At 36.3% G+C, this 27,919-nt stretch overlaps 2 protein-coding genes across 4 annotated transcripts in view; both read left to right on the top strand.

Moving 5' to 3' along the window:
* Positions 1–21,329, top strand: part of pitpnab (phosphatidylinositol transfer protein, alpha b) — a 29,564-nt gene extending 8,235 nt beyond the window's left edge. Inside the window, exons 3-12 of the mRNA XM_083568242.1 lie at positions 9,817–9,962; positions 10,056–10,147; positions 10,812–10,819; positions 11,024–11,098; positions 11,195–11,278; positions 12,158–12,235; positions 12,338–12,448; positions 16,183–16,305; positions 18,608–18,695; positions 19,707–21,329. Coding sequence (XP_083424368.1) covers positions 9,817–9,962; positions 10,056–10,147; positions 10,812–10,819; positions 11,024–11,098; positions 11,195–11,278; positions 12,158–12,235; positions 12,338–12,448; positions 16,183–16,305; positions 18,608–18,655 — 765 coding nt within the window. The 3' untranslated portion in view covers positions 18,656–18,695; positions 19,707–21,329. The remainder of the gene's footprint in view (positions 1–9,816; positions 9,963–10,055; positions 10,148–10,811; positions 10,820–11,023; positions 11,099–11,194; positions 11,279–12,157; positions 12,236–12,337; positions 12,449–16,182; positions 16,306–18,607; positions 18,696–19,706) is intronic.
* Positions 21,330–22,269: 940 nt separating this feature from the next.
* The window catches only part of inpp5kb (inositol polyphosphate-5-phosphatase Kb), a 14,648-nt gene continuing 8,998 nt past the window's right edge, over positions 22,270–27,919 (top strand). For all 3 annotated transcript variants that reach the window (XM_083568233.1, XM_083568232.1, XM_083568234.1), the window contains exons 1-4: positions 22,270–22,697; positions 25,882–25,990; positions 27,188–27,304; positions 27,434–27,609. In XM_083568233.1, the coding sequence (XP_083424359.1) occupies positions 22,651–22,697; positions 25,882–25,990; positions 27,188–27,304; positions 27,434–27,609 (449 nt within the window). In that variant the 5' untranslated portion in view covers positions 22,270–22,650. The remainder of the gene's footprint in view (positions 22,698–25,881; positions 25,991–27,187; positions 27,305–27,433; positions 27,610–27,919) is intronic.

The following is a 27,919-nucleotide window of genomic DNA, read 5'->3' on the forward strand; positions in this document are numbered from 1 at the left end:
TTCCCTCATAGGGAATATATTAAGTAATTGAAATAACACCTATACACTGTCTCTATTACGATGCATTAGAAGATTTTAAAAGGTGCACAGGATGTTTCCCACCATGTTTTGGACAGCACTACAAAATAGCAGACCTGCAGAACACAACGCACAACATAGTGAATAGGCCATCGTTTTGGACACAGCAACTGAATTATTCAGTAGCTGCAATGAAACTAGTAATAAAAGCATGTAATTATGTAGACTGCATGGGGGCATTTTGCTGGCATGCTTTGCCACCACTTGGTCCCTGCAAATCAGTGTAACATTATTTTTGTTGATCATGTTAATGAAATTCATCCAGTGACTGTTTCAGAGAATCTATGCAGGGTAACCCTTTAATAAGGCCCAGTTCCTTATTAAAACACGTTATATATGTGATCTTTACATTTATTATCTGTTAATATGCATATTTAAAAAACAGTCGCCTGACAACAATATAATAATTGGCAATTAATTGTTACACATTAAACAGCATTAATTAAAGTAAAAAAAAAAAAAAACCCAGCTGGAAGAATATTTTATTATTGGCAACAGGTCAGTAACATGGTTGGGTATAAAAATAGTATCTTATTAAATCAGAGTCTCTTAGACCTAAAGATGGGCAGTGTCTTAAAATCTGTGTCTACAAATTGTGGAACAATTTCAGAATTTTTATATCTAATCATCTACAGTACATAATATCATCATAAAATTGAGAACATCTTAAGAAATCTCTGTGCAGAGGACAATGGCAAAAAGTACATATTGGATGTTTGTGATCTTCGAGTCCTCAGACGACATTGCCTTAAAAACAGGCATGATTCTGTATTCTGGATGCTGTTTTTAATGCTTTCATCCAGAAGACATATTTTTCAGGGAAGGTCTTGACTATGTCAATGCTAAACTACATACTGCATAAAAATACGACAAAGAAGACTTAGGACTGTTGAGCAGCCTGAATCCTTTATCAGACAACATTCCTCTCTCGAAACTCCAGCAACTGGGCTCCTTAGTTCCCAGACATAAACAGATTGTTGTTAAAAGAGGAGATTCTACACAATGGTTAAAAAAATCCCATCGCATTTTTCTTATGTATTGTAGCAATCAAAATCTACATTACGTTATGTTTCTTTAAAATGGTACATTTCCTCAGTTTCAACATTTATTTTTGTTTTTTTTTTAATGTTCTACTGTGCATTAAATATGGGTTTATAAGATTTGCGAATCATTGCATTTTGGTTTAATTCCAACTCCTTTGGAATGTTTTGAAATGCATATTTTGTGCAAAGAAGAAAAAGTTACGTAACATTTTACTCAGCTGACCGTGACAGGATTATTTTTTTTCAAAGCTGGATAATAAAGCTGTCAGGAATGAAGCCAAACCCCACAGCTTGATCGTTTTTCTTTAGAGTGAAATGCTATATTAAACCAATAAATCTGTAGATACATGGCCTGGTATACTGAAGAGAGACTACAGTTTCCCTTTTCCTTTTTTTAACTATTTTTTGTTTTATTGTTATTTGTAGTTCTTGTCATTTTCACTGTTCATGTCATTCCCTCTTGCCATTTTTGTCTTTGGTATACAGGTCTCACATATATGTCACACTTGTCTGTGTGTGTGTGTGTGTGTGTGTGTGTGTGTGTGTGTGTGTTTATGTGCTGCACAGTGACATTCAGTGCTAGTGGACTGGGATTGGTTCAAAGATGTAGCCTTTGATTGGTTGGAACAGGATGATGCAGAGTATGATGGTGTAATATCCGAGGCTCAGTAGTGATGTCACACACACACACACACACACACACACACACACACACACACACACACACACACACACACACACACACACACACACACGCACACACAGCCATCTGAACATCGAAATGTATGTGCTTAATAATCATTCTCCTCTTGTGCCCTGTATATCTTAAACTCTCTGTCTGTCTGTCTGTCTGTCTGTCTGTCTGTCTGTCTGTCTGTCTGTCTGTCTGTCTGTCTGTCTGTCTGTCTGTCTGTCTGTCTGTCTGTCTCTCTCTCTCTCTCTCTCTCTCTCTCTCTCTCTCTCTCTCTCTCTCTCTCTCTCTTATTTAACCATCTTCCTGTCATATAATATTTGACACAGCACTAAAAATAAAGGCAACTGAAGATGCTTCTCTGCATTTCCTCCCGCCTTTTCTTTAGTTTTCCTTGGCCAGTGTAGCGTTGATGTTTGTGCTAAAAATAGTCCTGTGTGCATTGCTTCCTCCATCCCTGTGTCATATATGCGCATACTATATTATATCATACTATATGAAGAACGCACATACACACAAGCACAGACTTGTGCAAATGGCCTTTAATTGTCTGTTTTCTAAAAAAAAAAAAAAACATGTTCACTTACACATGTGTACAAAATGTTTGGTACTCGTCCATTAAAGAAAGAAAAACCCACAATAGTCACTGAAATAACTTGAAACTGACATAAGCAACAATAAATAAAAATGTACTGATTAACCAATGAAAATTACATTAATACTTTTGTCAGTTTCAAGTTATTTCAGTGACCATTGTGGGTTTTTCTTTTTTTAATGGAAGGGTACCAACAGTTTTGTCTACCTGTGTAACTACCTATTTATATATAATTATTAGTAAATGCACTATACTTTTATTGTTTAGAAAGTGACCAATAATGTGTGACCATAATTTTTTATGTAGATTATTTTCTCCTCGCTAAACTATTTCTCAAGCGTGTTCTCTCAGCACCACTGCTGCTACGTGATATGACGTATCGCAACACTACAGAGACTAAGACGTGTCCTGAGAGTCACATAAGATCTAGATTAACATGGCAAAGGTAAAGCTGTATCTTCCTAGAACAGGAAAGAAGGTCCGGCTTCATTTAATCTTTGTTCTTTTTTTTTTTTGCACTGCAAAATTCTGTTTGTAAAATGGCCCTGTGTTAGAAGTCAGAAGGCACTCAAGAAAATTGATGATTTAACTATCTGTACCAAATGAAATTGCATAGCTTCATATTTTTTCCATTGCATCGTATTGCATTGAATCACATTGTGATGAATTTAAACAAAATCGGATCGCACTGCATAATAGGGGTGATGCATTGCATCACATCGGTAGCTGCTTCATATATATCTTTAATGTATCGTATCGTTGGCTATGCATCGAGATGCACATTGCACCCCCTTCAGTTATGGAGATGCTTTGTAGGGATGTGCATAGCTTTCTGGTATTAACCTGACTAGTCAAAGGTGAGCAGTTTGCTACTCTTGCAGACAGACCTGTGCAATAAAATCTAACTTTTAATGCAATCAATCCCACAACCATGTTGTCTGTATGCTTTCCAGTGGTTTAAAGGCGAGGTCCTAGCAGAGTCAGCACACTGCACAAAATGTATTATTTCTCTTTAGTTTAGTTCAATGATATATTTGCTTGATTGCAGCAGCCCAAAACATGTTCTATAATTCACCCATTCCACTTGGATAACAAGAGCTTTTAAAATTCTTTATAGGAGAATATGATGCCACATATACATTTCTTTTTCTTATATCATATATCAGATGATGCACACCATATCTATTTGCATTCCAGCCAGTGAGCCCAGATGGGGGTGATATCTTCTCATCTTATCTTTACTACAACCCCAATTCCAAAAAAGTTAGGACAGCGTGCAAAATGTACATAAAAACAGAATACAATGATTTGCAACTCTTAATAATCAATATTCTATTTACAATAAAAAAAACATATCAAATGTTTAAACTGAGAATACATACGATATTAGAAGAAAACATAAGGTCATCTTGAATTTAATGGCTGCAACAATTTTGAAATGATTTGGGACAGGGCCATGTCTATCACTGTGTAGGATTATGTCTTCTGTCCGTATACATCTGGAAACTGCGGAGACCAGTTGCTAAAGTTTTAGGATAGTAATGCTGTCCCATATTTGTCTGGTACAGGATTGTAGCTGCTCAACAGTTCTGGGCCTCCTTTGTTGTATTTTCCGTTTCATGAGAAATACGCAAAAGGTTTCTCCAGATTCTTTAAAACTTTTGATGATATTATGTACTGTAAATGATGGGTTCCCTGGTGGTCTGGTGGTTAGGATGCGGCGCTCTCACCGCTGCGGCCACGGTTCGATCCCCGGTCAGGGAACCAACCCCAGCCACTTTCAGTGCTGGTCCCAAGCCTGGATAAATGGGGAGGGTTGCGTTAGGGGAGCATCCAGTGTAAAAACGTGCCAAATCATCCGTGGCGACCCCTAACGGGAGAAGCCGAAAGAAAGTTTTTATGTACTGTAAATGATGAGATATTTAACTGCGTTTGCAATTCAATGTTAAGGAACATTATTCTGAAATTGTTCCACAATTTGTAGACATAATCTTACACAGATTAATGAACCACTGCTAATCTTTATTTCTGGGAGACTCTGCCTCTCTAAGATCATCTTACCGAACTGTTGTCAAATAACCTATAACCAACTGTTTCATTTTAATAAAACTTACTTTTTCCACACTTCTTGCTTCATTCCAACCTTTTTGAAAGGTGTTGCAGCCATGAAATTGAAAATTACCTTATTTTTTCTTAAAAATGTTACATTTCTTCAGTTTGAACGGTTGATATTTGGATGAACTTGAAGCAAACCATACAATTCAACTATGACAATGGCATCAAATGGCCTCGTGTCAGTGAAAGGAGAATCCAGAATTGATAGCCCATATCTGGGAAATATTTGGCAACATGCAAATCATCCACATATGCCAATGCCATGTTAACACTTTGCTGACTGTGCTTTCCTTTTGAAGAGCTGGATAGTTTGATTAATTATCCTCACTATGCACGTTTTCTCCTTGAAAGCTGATTCTTCCCATATTGCACAGAATTCTGTATCTATAAAGTGACGGGACACTATTTTAAATCCTGTTCGTTTTCCTGAAATAGTAGGCAAGGCCTTGTTTTACTCTGCTGCTGTGTTGGTGGGCAAAATACCATGACGGGTTCATCACTGGACAGATCTGTTGTCTGAAATAGACAAAGATTTGGCACTTATACCCAGGTCAACTGTCTTTGTGGGTTTGGCAAACCATGTCCCAGCATTGCATGCAAAAGCAACAAGTGTACATATTGAGCAAATGGATCTAATGAACATATTACAGTATTTCATATTGTGGTAAGGAGCCACATTTGACCTATGTGATCTCCCTTATATGCTGGACTTCTGTTACTAAAAAATTGCTAGTGATCATTTTGGCAAAGATTTGGGGAGAACCTTAAAGTTGGAATTCTACTCAAGGTCATATTGCAGTTTTATGAATCAAACTTTTTCTTGCAATACTCTATGAGGGTAATATTAGATTCCAAACATTCTGGGGTGTACCTGGTACTTTTCCCACTGTAGTCTTTTTGCACATTTATCCTTTTGAATGAGTACTGTATCTTATGAGATTGATGGCATTGGTTATTCAGGTGATTTAGGTCATGAATGTCGTTTATCAGGGCGATGTACAAAAGTGCTTTAAATCTCTATCAATGAATAATAGCACACTTTTTTTTATTAACAAAGACAAAACAAACAGGAAAGAAAGTGATAGTTTAAGTATTTCAGGAAGAGGTACGTCTTTACCCGTCGTTTGAAGCTGACATTTAGGGGAAGTTTAGTGGAAATAACAACTCTAGTACTGAGTTAAGGAGATAATACACAAAAGTCAGAATCCTACCTTACCAGAAGAGAATAAATTCAAGATAAAGAGCTAAAGCACATTGAAGATTGAGATGGTTACACCGTAAATATAATTTAATGAGCCTTGCCCACAATTCACACCTTAAGAAAGATTGAAACTACTCTTGATTAATCACCTGACAGAACTAATAAGCATAAATAGACCAACCCTATAGAATCAACAATACTATACAATATAACAATGCAAATAAGATAATACAAAAAAGTCCTAAAAAAGAATCATACCTTACCAGAAGGGAAAAAATTCAAGATATAAAACTAAAGCACACTTTTAGTAATGTATGTTTATGTTTGACATTTTATCCAATCAGCCATCATGTGTTGCCAGGTTCAAAGAAATACGCATTAAGTAACTTCAAGATCAACAGTGTGGGTGCCTGTTGCTTCAAGCACATGAGAATGCAACTGTTACCTCATCCAAACAGATTTCGAGTTGGTGACATTAGGGCCATCTAGCAGGCGTACAGTAATGTCAGCATTTTTAGCCCATCTTGATTGGATGGTCAGAGAGTGCCTTAGAAAATTTAAATCCCTGGTACAACAGCCAAGGATGTTGGTGAGACAATGGTAAAACAATGTTTTACTCTAACATGCAAAACAACTGAGATGATAAAAGCCCTTTTAAATTAAGCATGTGTTATATTTTTTTATATTTTGAGATATATATTCACATATACACACACACACAACACAGTCTCACGGCATTTCGTTATATAGTCACAAACTTTAATCTATTGATTCGTGTTCATGGACACGAATTTCCCTCTTTTTTTTTTTGTCACTCAGCATGACTGCCTCCGTCTGGCTCCGTCTCCATAGCAATGGAGGCAGAGGATCATGGGTAATGCTGACAGAAATGCCAAAGGTAATCTTTTTTCCCCATTTTTATCAGAGAATAAGCCAGAAAATATATGGTTAGGGTAATCGTTAGGGTTAGGTTAAGGGTTATACTGTAATAAATGTGTTTGTTAACCGTGAGAATACTTTTTCTGTATTTTGACTGGAAGGAATCACTGACAAGGTTTATAATAGCGAGTAGCTTCCGAATATAAAGCAATAAAAACAAGAATAAAGTCTCCTGCGTAAATGTGTAATAGTGCTTGAAGATGACAAAAAATCAATAACAAAAGAAAAAACAATACAGCGTTTGAGGTATCCAGTGGCAGAAAGAAAACTTTGGCTGGGGGCACCAAAAATGCTTGCTATTAAAATACATTACATAGAAAGTCGTCCTCAGTGACACGAAAAAAAGAGATAAACTATAGACTATATCACGAAATGCCGTGAGACTAGACGGATATATATTATATTCATAGTAAAAATTGTAACGTATATAGAGTTTTTTTTTTATACACTATATGGAACAAAGTTTGCGGTATGTATTTATCCCCCCACTCTCTTGAGAAGATGTTCCACTAGATTCCTTGTTGAGATTTGAGCTTATTGAGTGTTAGTAACTTAAAGTACTGATGTAGGTGAGGTGAGAAGGCCTGGAGTGCAGTCAGCATTCCAATTCATCCCAAAGGTGGTTAGTAGGGTTCAGTTCAGAGCTCATGTAAACCATATTGTCATCGACTTTGTTTTGTGCACAGGGGCATTGTCACGCTGGATCTGGTTTGGGTCTCCTAGAGAAAGTGAAAACTATTAAAAAATGATATGCTACCACATCCAAAGACATTCTATAATTTGTGTGCCTTCAACTTCGTACTAATAGTTTGCAGAAGAATCACATATGGCTGGAAAAGTCTGGTGTCCCAATGCTTTTTTACATATAGTGTGTATACGGTTTGCAAGTTTGTATCGCTGAAAATCTAGGATTAAATGCAAGTAAATGACTGCTACATGCTTTCTAAAGCAGTGGCCACCTGGTGTTTATAGAGACAATAGAGTGTAGAGCATGCTCTAGTACAAATATGAGCCTCATTTATTATTTATCAAAGCACCACATGAAATATAGTTTCTACATAAGGGCACATATTAGTTTAGTAAGGCAATGAAAGGCATGTGGATTAAAAACTTAAATAGGCCATTTGTAATGAAATTTGATAATCCCTCATCATTTCATTGTCATTTTTTGTTTCCTCAGTGTAAACAATGGAAAACAATGGTTTATTGATTGTGTATACAGGACATTTCCAGTTTTCAAGTTTTTCTACTATATTTAGATTGCATGTTGTTCCTTCCTTTAGAAAATCATTTAAATTGAATATGATCTCAAGCCTTTTCTATTCATATAGAATAATACGGCTACTTCTCATACACCAAATAAGTCCACCTGCAGATCTTGTATCCAGCTGATTCTACATGCATGTCTTCCCATATCTGCTGAACAGCTTTGAAAAAAAATTCAGCACTAAAATGAACAAATACTCAACTGTACAGCATTTATAATTCCAATTCCCGGTTTTTATGGCAAAGTAAATCTAGTGTTGGTAGGTCATCTATTTCATTGCTACCATTACATTTTAATTGTACAGCATTTAGCAGTCGCCCTTTTCCAGAGTAACGTACAAAAGTGCTATAAAGTCTCTTTAAATGACAGAGCTGGAAAGTAACTAATTACATTTATTTGCGTTACTGTTACTGAGTAGGTTTTTTGTGTACTTCTACTGTATTTTGTGTAATTTTACATTGACATAAGTATGTTTTTTAAGTTATTGAATTTAAGTACAATTTAAATCCCATCCGTTACTGTGTAAAAAAAAAATTAAATCAAATAATTGCACCCGGTAACTACTGATTGGTTGATGGGCAGGAGAACAAACGTGCAACACATTTTGAGATTTATGTCCCCTTGTCCTTTTTGAACTACACTAAAATCCCCCACCCTACGCTGTCTAGAAAAGTAGAGTCAATTTTAATTTGTCTACTTTTTGATTTTAATTGAGTAGCTTTTTAGACTGGAAACTTTACTTGTACTTAAGTAAAATTTCATCGAAATTACACCACTTTTATTCAAGTGAAATATTTTATTACTCTTTCCACCTCTGATAAATGACATCAACACTGGTTCACTAGGTTGCAGACTTAGGATACTATCAGCCTAAAACTCTGTTTTAAGGAATTATAGCACCCTTTTTTATTATTATTAATTTTATTTGATTATTCGGTTTCGAATTTCTGGATCCTGCATGTGATTGATTAAAAAAAATTTTGGCTTGCAGGTAGGATCGTGTCAGAGGTCTGTATACAGGTAATATGATCTGTTATTGGATACTGAGCGAAATAATCGGCTGGACAATGAGGCTGAGAGAATGTGAGTGCAGGCTAAATATAGCTAATGTATATCACACGCCGAACTGCCACTAAGTACTTTTAGTTAACAGTACGCTGAAGATATTACTGATAAGATATTACTGATAAGATATCACTACTGCACGGGTGGATGTCATTCATGAATTCTTGGCGATCCATGAAAAATTGTTGCTTTAATATCGCAAAACGAAGTGTTAGCTGGTTGATGTGGTTTGCTTGGATGATTTTCTTGTGTTTACAAAACTGAAAACACAGAAATCTTGATGATGCTGTAGCTAAATTGAGAAGCAAAGTTAATAAACCTCCAACAAGACTGCTCTCAGGACCAAATGCAAAGTTTTGCAGCAGACTGAAATCGGCTTATCGTAGCAAAGACTTAAGTCTCTGTCTCACTAATATGCCTGAACTCATTTACACAATTACACTTCTGTTCTTCGTGCTCATTTGTGCATTTTTTTTCCAAGTTTGCCAGGTTTGTGTATATGCTCTGAGTAGCTTCTGCACAATCTTAGAGGTGATTAAGGACTGAAAGAAGCCTTTGTTCAGCATGTGTGTGTGTGTGTGTGTGTGTGTGTGTGCATTTCATAAAATAATGGCCAAAAAGGGACAAAATAGAGGCTGAGGGAGGCAGAAAGTGAGAGACATGGCAGTCATACTTGATACTTGATAATGGTATATTATTGAATATTAAAGTATTATTTTGGATTTTATGCACTCCAAATGTCACATGAGTTTGTTTTTATGTTTAGAGGTAAAGTGCCGGGCTTAGAAAGTCTGTTTGTGTATGTGTGTTTGTTTTGTACAGTACCAGGTAGGTCAGCTGTACTCAGTAGCCGAGGCAAGTAAGAATGAGACAGGGGGAGGAGAGGGCGTTGAGGTCCTGAAGAACGAACCGTATGAGAAAGATGGAGAAAAAGGCCAATACACACACAAAATCTATCACCTGCAGAGGTGAGTAATCATCTGCAAATGCTGGGGAGATCTGTTGTGTAACACAAGCCTCTGTTCGACCCATTTGTTCTTCCCGTTTTTGTTTTTTTGTAGTAAAGTTCCATCGTTTGTGAGAATGCTAGCACCCGCTTCAGCTCTTAACATTCATGAGAAAGCCTGGAATGCTTATCCATACTGTCGCACAGGTAACACGCACACGCGCACACACACGCACACACACACACAATCACCCACTTCTATCTGTCTGTTAAATAATTAACTGATTGAGCAGAGTGGGAGTGGAGTTACAGTGCAGGGAACTGAGGTTACCCTAATGGCGAACACACACACACACACACACACACACACACACACACACACACACACACACACACACACACACACACACACACACACACACACCATTGTCCCACAATCCTCCTAAGGAAAATTCATTGACATAGTTAAAGGAATGCAGCTTGTTAATACTGTGCTACCATCAGTAATTCTTATCCACATATAAAAACATGCCCCCCCTCACCACACAGAGTTTTTTTTATATATTTGTATAGTATATACTGTGCATAGGAACGTATACCTTATATGGAAATGAACTCTATCTATCTATCTATCTATCTATCTATCTATCTATCTATCTATCTATCTATCTATCTATCTATCTATCTATCTATCTATCTATCTATCTATCTATCTATCTATCTATCTATCTATCTATCTATCTATCTGTCTGTCTGTCTATCTATCTATCTATCTATCTATTATATAAAATATATATTATATATAAGAATTCAATATAAAATATATCTGATGTTTTTTCTCCTTCCTTGTCCTTGCTCTCCATTTCTACAGTAATCACAGTGAGTAGATGACCACCTTCACCTCACCTCACACAGGCCACTGCAACACACACACACACACACACACACACACACACACACACACACACACACACACACACACACACACACACACACACACACACCAATAAATGTCAAATATAACTTCCCTGAGATTTATTTAATATACTGTATGCTATTAAAAACAATGATTTCATCCTGCAGAATGAGTACATGAAAGAGAATTTCCTCATCAAGATAGAAACATGGCATAAACCTGACATGGGTCATCAGGAGAATGTGAGTACTCTTCATTTAGCTGAAAGGCCACAGGCTGGGGGTCACTTTTTTCTCAGAGGATGTGACTTTGTGTGTGTATATTCCTGGTCTGTGCAGGTGCACGGTCTGGACCCTGACACTTGGAAGAAGGTCGATGTGGTGTATATTGACATCGCTGACAGAAGTCATGTGGAGCCGAAGGTAAGGACGCGCTTCTTGTCTAGGCTGAGTAAAAGAGGAAGGATGAATAGGAATATTATCTGTCATTTGAAACCCCCGAATATACAGAATCTAGTTGAACCGTTTTGAACATAAACAATTTAAAATGTAAAAATGCATATAAAAAACAGAAAAACACAAACCATCATGGCTCAGGGGACAATTTCACTTCAGATTGAGAAAAGTTATTAGAAATCAGTCACAACTCATTGCCTTCTTTCACACTATTATAAATTATATATGCTTTTTTAAGTCTTATAGAATCTTTTCCTGTTTAATACGAGTTTGATTATATATCAGTATCTCAAATATCAATAGTGCTTTTTTTTAGAATATGATCTGCCCTGTTTCCCAACTTCCCATTGTGGAGAATAAATATAAAAAAAAAAACATTAACCATTTACCCAAACAGGAAATTCGCTGAAATTTGGAGTATACAGTGTAGAGTATCTTGAGCATGCGAATTTAATCAGTTTATGTACATTGACTACAAATACTATGCTTTTTTTGTATAACATCTCACTGCGTGAATATATTTTAAACTGTGACTTAATTATGTGATGACATTGCTGTATTGGTATTAGGTCTAGTCCAGGTAATCCAATACATCTTTCCTGGTCTGACACAATTTACTGAGCAGGTCTTCATAAACAAGTGTTGTTTCATGAAGTCAGAAACCTGTAAACAGGACTCTAGAGCCACAGAAATAAATCACCAGACAGAGGATGAAGTGTCTGACTCAATGGTTCAGTGCATTCGGTTGTCCCCACTCAGTCATTTTGCAGCTGAATGGGTCATTTTGGAGAAATAGGCATGTGATTTTGAGCTGTTATGTGTGTGGTGTAATGCTGCCCTCTGCAGGACTACAAGCCAGAAGAAGATCCAGCCAAGTTTAAATCTGTCAAGACTGGCCGAGGACCTTTGGGGCCTGACTGGAAGGTGCACAATGCTCACAATATCGTTTGTCTAATATCTCTTTTTATTAAGATTTTCTATTATTTTTTTTTTTTACATACATTGTGTATCTGTGCGTGTTCACAGAAAGAACTACCCAAAAAGACAGAATGTCCGCACATGTGTGCTTACAAGCTGGTAACTGTGAAATTCAAGTGGTGGGGACTGCAAAACAAAGTGGAGAGCTTCATTCAGAAGGTGAGCTTTGGTGCATTCAACTCCGAGGACATGTGCGGCCTTAAATGGTCCTCTGCGAAGCCCGTATACGCTCAAGCTGTCAACTATGCGGTCTTTGTCAAACAGTGTAAATGAAATTCTTAGTCATTTTTAAAGCAGTTCTTCGAATATTACAAAAGCATTATATAAGTAGAATACAAACAGTCAAACACTACAGTGATGTAAGTTGAGGTTAGAATATATGGTCATTTTTATTTTTAAACTGTCCATTATCATGTGTTTCTGTCATGCATGAAATCATTAGTTTTGCATTTGGTACCTGGGCCTTCAGTGGGGACTTACCCGACTTAATCCAACTCTTAATACCACCACTATCACCTCGCAATTATAGGAACCATCAATACTGTACAAAAACGCAATATAACAAAGCGTGGCATTACAGAGAGCGAGGCATTTTGCGTATGTAGGGTGAATACCATTTTACTAAAGCAAGCTCGAAACATCTACACTACATACGCAACTGTGCCACCTACATCATCTGGAGCAGTTCAGAATCAATATTTGTCTAATAACATGACAAAAACTTTTAAAATTTAATAAAATACAAACGACTCACCAGAGATGCAGATTCATAATTTGCACCGCTCCTCAGAGGCTGTAATCCAGTGGTACCACTGGTCTGGAAGTGGTGAACAAACTCTTTTCTGAAATGTAACATCCACATACACGTACTGGAAGCAGTGCAGCCAAGAGAAAGGCTATGAAATAAGAATAAACTGTTAGGAATAAATTAATACAATTTCATGGAACCCGGTTATGTCGATGTCCTAGGGGGTTGCCAAAAAGCATCGAGATAACCGATGATCGAGATAAACGAAAATCAAAATTGTGGCAGTATATTAACGTGCTTGAAATTTCTTTATGTACATGATGTGCGTTAATAAATGAGAATGTGCATGCACGTGTTTTTGAAGGTTTTTTTTTTACACAACAGCGTTGCTGCGATTTGTTTGATGAAGGCATGCTATAAAAATACATACAGTACATGTTTATCTGTCAGGAATCCACCTGCCACGTCCCCTTCGGCGCCCCCTTCAGCGTGTCAGGTGTTTTCTCGGCCGCTTTCTCTGAAGCTACCGGCTTCAATCGCGCACATCTGGTGCTCGTTTATCATCATCACCAGCTCCTATTTAAACTTCCACACTCTCACTGTCCGTTATTGTTGGTATATGTTGGTTCACGGCGGTCGTTGTTATCGCTCATGCGTTTCCCGGTACGTGTCTTCCCACCGGCACTCTTTCAACGGCTGCTCTTTTCTTCCCAAAGCCGCGACGCGCCCCTACTAACACTACGAACACTAGCAGTAACTACCAGCAGAGATTCACCAGTATACAAAACAACACCTGTAGCAGCTGTAAGGTTTGATTTTTCCGCCACTTTCGCGAGTTCTTCTGCGGCTGCACCGAGATAACCGACGTTAAATGGCAAATTTTTCCCCCCTTGTGCTCGAGATATCAGGGTTCGGCGACATAACCGATAAAAAATGCTTAGAAAAAGCGAGAATTTGGCGGTTCCACTTCAAAAACGTCGACTTAAAAGGGTTGTCGAGGTAACCGAGGGCGAGATAACCGGGTTCCACTGTATTAGAATTTAGGTTGTAAATGTAGGTTAGTGCTTCTGATAGTGTTTAGGCCAGCAGAGAAGGCTTTGCTGGTCATTAGTATCAGCACACTTGAGCATATTGAACATATTGTGTTTTGTCAAGAGTAATAGATGTTCAAAAAATTCAGCCAAATTGTTTAAGTAGTAGTGCTATAGGTATTAGTTTTAGCTCAGAAGCAGCCATATTTAAATTACATGCTGCTTTTTAGAAGATAATGAGTAATGTAGGCATTAGACATATGACTAATAAGAGCATATATTAAGACTGTGTGTGGACTGTGCTTTTGGGTGCTTTGTTGAATAATGCCTGGCTTTATTCAGGGTTTCCGTGCGGTACTTAAAAAAAAGTCCAAAGTAAAAAAATCTACATTTTAGGTCTTAAAACAACATAAATTCGCTGATATTAAATAATAATAACGTCTTAATTTTCCAATTTCCATGTAAAGCTACCTCTAACGCTAATTGAAATGCTCCAGCAGCACTTTAAAATGTTTTTGCTTGTTAGTTTTCTTTGTGTTGTAGTTCTTTCTTTCTCTTGTCCTATTATAATTTGTATACTTTATACTGTATTACGACTACAAATGAGACCGACATGCAACAGCCAAACAGCTTACTGGTATTGGAGCGAATCTCTCTTGGATTGTACCACAAACATAAAACAGATTTTATAATTCAGATATGGGGAATTGCACATTTAGCAATACTTAGTTTGAAAAAAATTTATTTAGGAATGGATTACCTGCAAAAACCCTCTTTATTTCTGCTGAATAAATTCTTCTTTGACACCACAACCCTGGATCTTAAATTTCATTGATTTCTTTTTTTTGGTATTTGTTGCTATTGATAATAACAGATTTCTAGCCAAAAAAATCAGTAGCTTAACTTGCAAGCATTGTAAAAGAAAATGTAGATGTAGAAAATGAAGTATTAATTAGAAATGTTTTATTTTTCTATAATGTTGGCAGTTTTGTTGGAGTCACTTTGGAAGTGTAACATTAGCTACAGGCTAGTCAGGATGTAAAATCGCTAAGCTATAACTCGACTTACATTCAACATTTGATCAAAGTAGATAGTTGTACTACATTCAACCGAGTAAAGGTAAACTGCATTGAAACTACTTCCTATTACAGAAAAGCTATTTTTTATTATCAGAAAAGCTAGATATTTTATACTACACCTCTACTTTACTACATTTTACTGCAGTCACTACATTACTATAAAATAACTCAGCTTCTGCAATGCTGCTTGTTCTACTATCACTGCTTCTTGTATCCAGCTACTATTCAACACTGACTGTAACAATAATGAGTTTTAAGTAAAATATTTCATTATGAATGAATTCTATTAATTCGTAAGCAGTGCATATCATATTTGCTAGTTATTTTTCCGCCATGTTATTTATACAACTTCGATTGGTCAGGTCTTTTTTTTTTTTTTTTACAGAATTGACAATACCAACCTTTATATTGTTTGATTCAGATACCAGTTTCTATTGTGTTATTGTTATCAAAAACTGGCAAAACTTCACCCGTTTGGGATATTACAGTAAACTTCCAATTTACAAATACCTCATGGAGTGTTGTGACAGATTTTGAAGTCAGAAGTATCTGAAATGTTTGAAACAGTTTGTTCCTCCTGAGCAATTAGGGAGCAGTTTAATGTAAAGTGCATTCAAGCAGAAAAAACAGCATGCTATTTTCAGCAAAACAACTTAAACAAACCCTCTTTTTGTCCTCTGCTTGTAAATCGCTGTCTCCAACAACTGTATGTGTGATTTCACCTAGACAGTGATTTAGACATGAAGAAAGAATAGAAAAAAGTGGTTAATGCAGTTGTAAATAAAGCATTCGGGTAGGTATTGATTTATTTTTTAGAGACAGATATAAAAGGATGTAATACCAAAACTGTTTTCATAGAAAAATAAAGTAAACTGTGTGTAAAATGTGTGTGTGTATATATATATATATATATATGTGTGTGTGTGTATATAAAAACTATGTACAGTTAATATGCAGGTGATCATTTTAGTATCATTTCTGTATCAGTCATTGTTTTCTATATTAAACTCTCTTTCCATTTCTTTCTGTCAACAGCAAGAGAAACGCCTGTTCACTAATTTCCACCGGCAGCTTTTCTGTTGGATTGATAACTGGATTGAACTAAACATGGATGACATTCGCAGGATGGAGGAGGAGACCAGGAAGGAACTGGATGAGGTGAGCAACAGAGAAATAGACACAGAATAAAAAAATCTGTGGAAGGCAGAATATACAGTGGACATCAGACCATTGCTCTGCAATCAGTTTATATATTCTATTATAATACCGATTTTTCTTCTTTATTAAGCAAATTTTTTAATCTAATGGCAAATGTTAGTATTTTTTCTATACACTATATGGACAAAGGGATTGGGACACTTGATTTGTTTCCAACCATATGTGTTTTTTTTCCCTAAACTGTGAATACAAAGTTTGAATACATGAGCCACACAATTGTATTGATGTTTTTGTATCCAGTAGCTTGAAATTCTCCCTTCACTTATAGCAATATGACAACCAGAATGACATGACAATACCACTGTGCATAAACACAAGGTTTATGAAGATGGTTTACCCAGGTTGGAGTAGAAGATCTTGAATAGGACAAGTGGATGAATTGGAATGCTGACTGCATTCCAGAACTCCTCACCCTACAGCAGTACCAATAATCTTCACAAGCACACTCCAAAATTTACTGGAGAATCTTCCCAGATGTTTGGAGTTTTTTATAACAGCAAATGGGATTAACTGTGGAATAGAATGTTATGCTCAAGTGTCCACAAACTTTTGGTCATGTAGTGTATGTTCATATATAAGATTCCTTTCAAAAGAAAAAATAACACAGAAGCCAAATACAATTTCACTTCAAGTTTGTGTCTGCCTAATAATTGAATGAAGCTGATAATAAGGCATAGAGCGTGAGGAGCAGCAGCCAAACGAAGCAGGACGCATCTAAACTAGTCCGACGTTCTCCAAACGAATTTAGCATCTGTCAACTAAATGTCTGCCTCTGGCTGTCCATTCATCTACAGTAACTGCTTTATTCTGGTCAGGGTCATAGTGTATTTCAGGAACATTGCAGGGTGCCATGCACACACACTCACATTTATTGACAACTGAGGGTAATTGAGGAGAGCCCATTCTTCTTTCCTCATGGGAGGAAACTGGAGAACTTTCTAGGAAACACACACAGACACAGAAAAAACATGTAAAAAAAAAATACACACTGCCCCATTGCTGTACATAATTAACCTGATTTACTGTTTAAACCAGCATTTCAGTCTCTGTATACATAATGCAAATACAATGTTCTAGTGATTTTGGCAAATGATATTAAATTGGAAAGAACAAGAGAAATCATGTGGAGGCTCCGCTTAATGTTATGCTTAGTAAACATGTAACATGACAAAGCATGTGGAGCATATAGAGAGACCCTTAGGCTATCCCCAAAAAAACAGTGGTGCCAAAACCCAGACGATATTTTGGCTGTGATGATATTTCTCAGCTTGTAGTTTTGCAGACTTCAATAAAGTTCATGTTACCAGGTACTGTAGATAAATTGGAAAACTCTCCTTGCAATCTAGCAACCTGTGCACCCTGCTTACAGCCAAACCTAAAATAGACAGGACTAAGTAGCCTGGCCGTAACAAGCCAACGATGAGAATCATTATGTGTCGGGAACTGCCGGTTTGTCAAGATCCTCTCCACCCGCAGCTGTCACTCGACCACACCTCTACTGCCACTTGGTCCATTAAAACCTAATAGATTAAAGAAACCTTTCTCAGAGTCTTATACCAATACGTTTTTAGTTTGAAAACACATTTATTGGAAACTTTTGGGAAACCATTAAAAGTAGTGTGGGTTTGGAGCGTTTTTAGACGAAAAACAGTGTTTTCTAATTTATCCAGATTAGTGTAGATGCAGCTCTAAGCAGATGAATGAATATTCAGACTAAGAATTTATGATCTTTGCCAACCCCCTCAACTAGGCTCCATGTAGTTGAGGGTAATGAGTTTTGGCTTTGCAACCAAGTAAGCTTTCTATTGTCCATATAAACCTTTTTTTTTAATTTTTTTTTATTGTTTTAAGTTATATACACTTGGATTTCCTTTTTTTTTTTTTTACATTTGATGAAAATTGTGTCTCTCTCTGCTTGTTAATAATGTTGCAATCATATTCTGAACACTAATAAAAGAAAGGACGTAAATGTTGTTAGATTCAACAATTGATAAAAGAATAGAAGAATAGCCTTTATTTGTCACATAGACATTACAGGACAGTGAAATGATTTTCTTCACATATCCCAGCTTGCTCAGTAGCTGAGGTCAGAGCGCAGGGTCAGCCATAATATGGCGCCCCTGGAGCACAGAGGGTTAAGGGCCTTGTGTGTGTATTAATTGATGCGTATTAATTGAGCTGCTATTAAAAAGAAAAAATAACTCAGTCTTGCTTTCTGTCTCGCTCTTGTTTCCTTTCTCAGATGAGAGTGAAGGACCCTGTAAAAGGAATGGTGGCTCTTGAAGACTAAGTCTCCTGTATATAGGCGGAGTGTGCTGCTGTTTATATTGGTGTGTAAGGTGCCGGCCGCATTGCCGTATTGTGAAATTATAAGCTTCCCCTGTTGTCACTTGTTAGGAAAAATTCCCCTGAAATATACATTATAAATGACTGGCCTCATGTTACACTGTTGTGAGTTTTTCAATTCCTCATTCTTTGTCTTTCACCTCCTACTTCTTGAGCAGTAATGTAATCTGAGTTAATCTCGGTCACTGTCTCTCTCTTTCTCTGTCACTCACTTACGTAATAATACAAATTTTCAAACGAATTGGGTGACGGTTCATAATTGAAAACTGAAATTCTGCTCCTCTGACCAGGTTGATAATAGAGTCTGAGGAATAAAAGTTAATAAATAACGATAAATTTCCATGCACCATCACAAAACCAGACACTCCACAAAGAGATATTCATGATAAGAAGTATGTCAAAATCATATGGGGGTTTTGTATATTTTCCCTAAATTTCGGGTGATATTTTTTCTTTCTTCGGCCAGTAATTCATCTTAGTAATTAATATTAGACGTGTTTTGCGGACCAAGCTGACTCTCCTCAGTGTTCTATTTTGAACTTCTTGTGATTGTCATTATTATTATTATATATATAAAAAAAAAAAATAATCGATTTAACTCCCCCTTCCCACTGAAGCAGGATCGCATTTGAAAACAGGCCTCCAGAATGACAGGTGCTCATTTGAGAGGTATTTAGTGGTTAAGGCCGGATGTCAGGCTATTAGATGAAATATATTATTCCTTCATCGTAAGGCAAAAGATAGTCAGTAAAATAAGAACACTGCACTGATTGCTTTGTGCCTTTCTGCACTTCAGAAGTCTATACGAGATTACCAGCACTTCGTTTCTGTCTCACAGAGCAGGTGTTGATTGGTATGTCTCTGTGGAACATTTAGGATTTTTTCACAACCTTGTTTTGTCCTCTGTATGCACCATTTGTGCTTAGTCATTCTCTAATGCTCTATTTTTGCCGTCATGAAGTCCTTGTTTTTTTTTTTTCCCTGGGTGTATGTAGGAAAGGACAAGAAGAAGGTTAAAGAAACAAGAAAAGCACGTGTTTGTGCGCGCATGCAAATTAGCGCTAGAATGTCCGTCTTGTCTCGAGAAATTTCCTGCTGAGACGACTCCACAAATCAACAAAGAACACAGCGTACAGGAAAAATATGTTTCTGTGTATGATTTTCTTTTATTTTTTATTATTGCTCTACTTTGCTCTGAGAAGGTCAAAGACTTGAAAGATAGCAAAGGTTTTTTGTCTCTTTAAAGTCGTTGGCCCATGTTCACACTTCTATCTGATAAAAGGAAACTTTTATCCAAATTTTAGCAATAATGCTCACGTTCGTTATCTCATCACATCGCCTCGTAGTGATTACGGTTCCCGGAACGTTTCTTAGTGTCAGCACTTGACTGGATTCAGGAAACAAGAATTATTTGGAGTTTGGTTGTCTGACTATATATTTTCTATATAAAACAGCGTGTGTATGTGCGTGTGTGTATGTGTGCGTGTGTATGAGTGTGTGTGTGTTTCATGAAGTGTCAGTGTTTGAGAGATGTTGAAAATATGGATAGACTGAATCTCACACGCCCGTCCATGTAGCTGAGTTTAACATTCAACACTGTACAATACCATCAGCAATACTCCACATCTGCGTCAGCCCCAGGAACCCAATCATGGAGCTGTTTGGATGTATGTATTGAACTGTACATAGTATATAAATAAATATAGATTAATACACACCTATAGGTATGTCTTATATTTGTCAGACTGTCCTGCCAATCCATTAGCACTCATCTTTCTATTTACATCATGCTGTGGTTGCAGAAAGGTGAATTTTAAGGAACAACTCCAGTGCTGCTGTAAGCGTCATGAAAGCCAATCTGAACTGCAGTAAACTACCGAGCACGGTTTTGGTTCTGCTCGGTCACGACGAACAACTCGAATGAGAAATTAGTTCTGAGCCGTTCTGTTTTGTTCTTGAAATCGAATAAATTGTTAACTTAATGACCTCTCAGTGTCCTCAGAATTCACCTTTTTGGCAGGATAGTGTTGAAGAATATTTATTTTTTGTTCCTTATCGTCGTCGTACCTGCAGTATGTCTACAGTCTCTTAACTCTGCTGCTGCCTATTTTAACAAGTGAGGTCTTTCAAAATTGTCAGCATCACTTTTTACTGGTTTTAGAACAGTTTGGGCATTTCTTTATTATTACTCAAATAAAATTAAAAAAGAGTGATTCAGACAAGTCAGAGAAACTGGTCTAAGACCAGCACAGGGCAGCTTTTATCCAGAACTTTTATTTAAAAAAAAAAGAAAATAAGAGTCTGAATAAGAGGTTGCTTAAAAGCAGAACATCAAATGATTCATTTCCTCAGCCCGTACAGGAAGCAGATCATTGTGCAAAGAGACTCTCATATAGCTATGTTGTTATTCCAGGTCTTGTTTTTTTTTTGTTGTTGTCAGGTTTACAAATCGATTATTTCAGAACTAGAAATGGTTTATTTTTAAACCTTTTTTTTTAAATGTTGCTCCTTTGCTTGTCATCTGTTTTTACTTTCTTTTAATGTGAATTTGTGCCTTTTGTCATTTTATCTTCTGAACTACATGGATATGTGAATAAAATACAATATGGAAAAAAAAATTGTAAATTTGGATTATTTTAAATCAAAACTACTCTAAAATCTAAGTGTACACTACCGTACACTGATCTTAATGACTTCAATGATTTTCCTCTCTACTATAGAAAATGACCGCTACTCAGGAGACACTGTTATAACATCAGGAGAGTGTAGAAATAAAAACACAGGACACAGAGACCATAAAACAAAATGAGAATACAAAAAAGGTAAGAAAGTTGCTTTATGCATAGTGATGTTAGAAGCTGCCAAGATACAGGGCTCCTGGAGCAGTTTTGGGCCTTGCACTGGAGCAACAATAGAGGCAGCTTGATGATACCAGGGCTTGAATCCCCAACCTTCTAAACAGTAGCCCTGAGCCTTAACCACTGAGCTACCACCTCTATAGTATACAACCAAAATTTTGACAAATTAATAAGAAAAACTAGCACTAATTATGTTACAACATGATTTCGGTGCAGTCAGTCATGTGACACGAGCAGCAGTCAAGAAATGAAGGAAGGGTGTCATCAGGTATGCTAGTTCTGCTCGGCAGTTTTTGCTTTAATAACTGATGTATATAACTACAATCTTCAATCCAACAGCATGTCATTAAAACAGTGCATATTTTCCCTCCAGACCACCAGAGGTCAATTGTCCAACTCACTGTTTCTGAATGATCAATTGTGATTTCGGGTTTTTTTTTTTGTTTGTTTTTAAAAACTCATCTGGTTAAATTGGTGTTCTTTCTGTATCCAAAGTGGCATCACACATCCAGACAAAAATTATATCTGCCCTCTTCTACATACACATATTCATAGACCCATTAACAGCTAATGTGATTGACAAGAAACAGAATAGTGAGCATTGAGAGTCAATTTTGTCCTTTACCATGAATGTCTGCATCATGATGCAGGGGGTTTGAATTTCTACTTGGGAGGTCACAATCAGTTCTAAAATTCTTCTTAATTCCATGCATGCTGAACTTTAGCTAGCAATAAAAAAGCCTAGTCCATCAAAAAGTGTTTTTTTTTTTTTGTATTAATAAAAATGTCTTTCTTGTTTAATTCTAAGTCATTGAGCAATTTATTTGACCACACAATTACAAGCCAGCCTTAAACATTTTATACTCAGGAATGTAAGTCATTCAAAGACACTGGTTTCTCACCATTCAGAATCTCCATCCAGCAGAGCCCATTGTGTCACATCCATCAACAACCAATGAGAGAATGCATTTAAGTGGCACTAGCATGCAGGGTATATGACCGAGTGGACAATGTGTTCACTGTGCTGAATTTCCAATATGTGTAAATGCTTTAGAGAACGTTTATTAGTTGATCTTATACAATGAAAGCTGGGACCCTCCGAAGCGGACAAAGACTTCATGCAAACAGGTAGGATAATTTTTTTCTTCAACTGAATTTTAAGTTACATTGAGAAGGGATAAAAAACGTGTGATTAATTTGCAATTAATCACGAATTAACTCATGACAATCCTGCGATTAGTCACGAGTTAACTTGTGATTAATCGCAACTTAATCACACGTTTTTTTATCCCTTCTCAATGTAACTTAAATTAATACTTTTCAAGTTTTTAATACTCTAATCAACATGGGCATGGACAAAAATAGATGCTTTATGCCAGAGATGGGAAGCAAATACTTTGTTACTGTACTTAGATTTTTCTGGTATCAGTACTTCAGTAATTTTACTATTTATTTTTTTGACAAATTTTTACTTTCACTCATTAAATCTTTTACACAAATATCTGTACTTTCTACCTCTTACATTTTCAAACCAGGCTTGTGACTTTAGATTTAATCTATCTGGTGACACGATCATTTCTTTTTTTCATGGCATGCCATTTTTAGCCCATCAACCTATTTCTTGATTGATTGTGCTGTGTTTTCAATCTACCACTGGTGTATTATTTCCTCTCTCACACACCACAGATGTAGGATAGATTACGAAGCTAACAATGAGCAAAGCACAGAGAACAGAGACATTCCTGATCACCTGATCATCATCATCTTTTCTCTGCTTGTGTTCTATATGGTGGCTGTTCAGCCTTGATACATTCATTAGATAACAGCATTTGAAATGCTTTTATATTAATATATTAATATGACGTGAGGTCCAGTTACCAGCGTGACGCTTAAACAGGTAGTAGTAATAGCTACTTTTTACTTAAGTATATGTCAGAGTCCAAAATTATTTACTTTAACTTGAGTAAAAAAGTGGTCAGTACTTTAACTTTCTTAAAAGAATCTTTTAAATCTGTGCATCTGCACTTCTTCTTGAGGGATTTGCGTACTTTTGCCATTTCTCCTTTATGCAAATGTATGTATATTATTAAATCATAGAGCATGAACACAAAATATTCTTATAAATGTTTTCAATTATGTAAATCATCAAGACACCAAACTGAACTTTGCTTTGTTTCCACACGGACTGGTTCAATTGCCGGATGTGTACATTGGCGGATTTTATTGCTTGATTGGCGACTTTGCTTGAGATTTTGAAGATTCCATATGTGATAGTTTTATCATTAATATTTTAACTATTCTTATGTATTATTTTGCAGTCCCTGGCATCATATTTCACATTCTGCTTTATAGATACTCAGACAAATGTACATTTTATTTCTATTTCTGACTGACCTCCAAGAAATGATCACATTACTAGTGCGAATTTTCTCATAAAACCTATTAGCATTTCAATGCGTTCTGGTTTCTTTTTTCAAATACAGTAAAAAAACGTGTGTAAAGATCACAGTGTATTTGGAGCCTCTTACAGAAACTTTCGAGTTTCTTTTTTGGAAATTTGGTGGACCTACATGGACATCTGTTGCAGTCAAATGGAATGCAAAAACTGTGTGTTTTTAAGCATCTACTGTATATGTGGGAAAAATGCAAAAGATATCAAGGAAAGAGCAACATGCTTTAGGAAATTTATAGGACTCCATTCTCCGAAGATCTGACTGACCTTTCCATTTTTGCTCGTTCAGCCTCAATATTAATCCTTATTAATAACTTCCACTGTGCGTTTTTTTTTTTGTGCGTGTTAAAATTAGGACTCCTAAAATAATTTTTGGACAGTATCTTAAATCGTGTACATTGCCCTTTGGGACTAGTTTTGTAGACCGTATTCAGGAGGTCAGCATTGATAACAAAATGGCAACCGCATTGGAAGGTACACGGGCACGTTCAGATAGCAACACCAGTACCAGGTCCAGCAGGATGTATTTACACCAGAGTCTCTTACAGCTGCTTACATGTGTGGAAGACCTCAGTTCTGGTAAAGAAAGCTGCCGAGGAAGTGTCCCGCACCCTGGACAAAGCCTTTCAGCTCTGTGGTCGACAAAGCAGGGAGTTCTGCAGGTGCCTGCTTTTGTCTTGGGTGGAATCTTCAATCAAAAATTGTCAAATTATGTTACCAGACCTTTTCTCAAGATTGAAAGTCAGCTTTTAGAAGCCTAAACATAATTTATCTTAAATGGCAAATATATGGTTAGCTGATTTCGGCATATTACAATGAATAGCAGACATTGTATTACATTAAAGATTACTGTAAAAGGTATCAAAATGAATTTTTTTAAAACATACAACCCATGTTGATCATTTTAGTTCTCAATTTATGCTCCATTATGCAGGTTTACAAGTTACAGGTTCTGCTTTTTGATGTTTAAGCAGGAAACTTCTACTGAACATGTTGGTACTCATCAAAATGTGTCTGAAATAATAATAATAATAATAATAATAATAATAATAATAAAATAACGTGTGCATTTCCTGTCTGTTATTTTTTTCATGTGATCATTTTCCTTTCTCCTGATTTCTCCATCTTTCTCAGACTTCATATAGTGACATGGAACGTCGGTACAGCAGATCCTCCAGTTCATGTGAGGTCACTGTTACAGCTTGATTCTGACTTTAAGACTGATCTTTTTGTAATAGGGTGAGACTTTTATTTACATGCAATCTTTTGTTCCTTTAGGTATATTTGACTATTGTTTCACTTGTAAAGGAAACCTATAAATGTAAATCAGGCCTCTAAAACTAGTTTTGTTATATAGAGATACATACTACTGCTATAAAGGATGTTGGGCTGAACATAATTTAAACCATTAGAATGGTTTAAATTAAGTTGAGGGGTTCTTACTTTTCATTTGTTCCTGCTTTTAATAGCTTTGTACTTACATGATTTATGTTCAATTTTGTCATAATTACTAGAGTAACTAGGTTAAATATTACTTACTGAATCTTACTGCGATATTATATTAATTGACGTCTGTATTCCAGTTTCATTTTTACCATAGAAACATACACAAGTTTGAAACAAGAAACATAAAGTAAATGTTAATTATGTGTAACTGAATGATTCTATTCACATTGGTATTAAATGCTAATCAAATTTTACTATACAGTTTTACCATACATTCCTTATTTTCTTCCTTTGTCTAAAGAAGACTAACTACCTGGGACTTTCTGGTTATTTTAAAACTGATATATTCAGTTTTGCAGGGATAAACATCCTGCTAATATTAACTCTTATGTACATGCTAACAATGTGTTGCAGTCTGCAGGAGGTGAGAGCCACCCCAGTGAAGTATATGTCTGATCTGATAGCGGAAGACTCGTGGAGCCACCTCTTCATGGACACTCTTATGCCAAATGGCTTTGTCAAGGTACAACACTGTACTAGGAGAATAGTTATATGATTCAAATTGGTTATGATGCTGTTGTTCTCTTATACGGTTAAAAATAGAGTAGGAAAACAATAGACGATTTTATGCAGCCCCTCATTAGAAGAGAGAACATTGGCTCCTTTGTATTTCATCAGCGGAATTGTGACGGAATCAGGATTTTGTATGGTTGGCCTATTTCTGAGTAGTATGATTAACTGGGTTTAGGCACTGCTGTCAGGGCAGGCCACTCTCATTCACTTGCTCTTCCGTTATATAAGTGGTTGTTTTTCTTTTTTTTATTCCAGTTTAGCTTTATTTAGTACAATTTAATTCAATAAAGTTCAGTTCAGTTCAGTTCAGTTCAGCTCAATAAAATAAAAAATAAAAAAAAAATACAATTAAATACAATTAAATAAAAATTTAATAAAATTCAATAAAATTCAATTCAATTCAGTTCATATAGCTATTTTAACAATTTACGCTTGTACCAAATCAGCTGTACAGAAATAAATAGATTATAAATAAACATTTTAGCATTATAAAACTAATCTCCCGTTAGGGGTCGCCACAGCGGATCATCCCCATGTTTGATTTGGCACATGTTTTTACGTTGGATGCCCTTCCTAACGCAACCCTCCCCATTTTTCCGGGCTTGGGGCTGGCACTAAGGCTTGTGCAACCCTAATGGCTGGGGTCGGTTCCCTGGCCGGGGATCGAACCCGGGCTGCAGCGGTGAGAGCGCCGCATCCTAACCACTAGACCACCAGGGAACCCCAAACATTTTAGCATTATAAATTAGTCTCTATACATTTATTCCTAATGAGTGAACCAGTGGTTTCAGTAGAAAGGAAAAAGAAAAATAGGAGAGAAAGAAACCCTAATGGGTATGAGAGTGGAACCAGACTCAAAAGGAAATCAATTCTCATTGGGGGACACCAAATGTCCATTCTTTATAGTTCCATCGTTGTTAAGGTTATCGACTGTTCACTAGTGGACACAATTGGAATTCCAAAAAATTCCATTCGAAATGTAACTATATTTATTCTATAAGGTACCAGTGTAAACACATCCCCAGAAAACATTATAATGTCTCATTATGATGATGTAAATGTTTTAATGTTAATGTATTAATTAATCAAATGTATTTAAACTATTTTAAAAACTATTTTGCTTACTTTTTGTTAAATTTTCTATTAGGTGACTTCTGTGAGAATGCAGGGTCTTCTCCTGCTCCTGTTTGCTAAACAGGTCCATCTTCCTTTTATCCGTGACATTCAGACCACCTACACACGCACCGGATTCTTTGGCTATTGGGTATTTAATACACATGCAAATATTTTTGTTTTAATATTCGTTTTTAAACTGTTAGAATGATTAATTTTCATTATATAGCAAACAATTAGGATAATATAACGTATGTACATGATGTCTTTACCATCACAGGGGAATAAAGGTGGCGTGTCGATGCGGTTCTCTTTCTACGGACACATGCTGTGCTTCCTAAACTGCCACCTAGCAGCACACATGGATTACGCGATGCAGCGTGTGCACGAGTTTGAATACATCCTAAGCTCTCAGCACTTCGATTTTGACAATACACAACATGTTCTCGACCACAAGTCAGTGCACCTCTTTCACACATGCATACTTACATATTTACCCACTTTCTTATATATATTGCAAATACAAAACAGTGCAGACACACAGGCACAGTTTCTATATTTTTGAAAGGTGAAGAACAGTTTTTTCTGTTGAGAGAATGGAAACTAATGGGTTTTTGGAGCAACATTCAAAAATGGGTTTTAAAAATAGATATAATGCAATAAAAATGGAAAAATAAATAAAAGATTAAATTTTTTTTAGTTATAAGTTATATACACCTATTTACACTTATTTCAAAATTTATTCAGACTTATTTATACATACTCA

Source organism: Silurus aristotelis (assembly GCF_946808225.1).
Source record: "Silurus aristotelis genome assembly, chromosome: 18".
NCBI lineage: Eukaryota > Metazoa > Chordata > Actinopteri > Siluriformes > Siluridae > Silurus > Silurus aristotelis.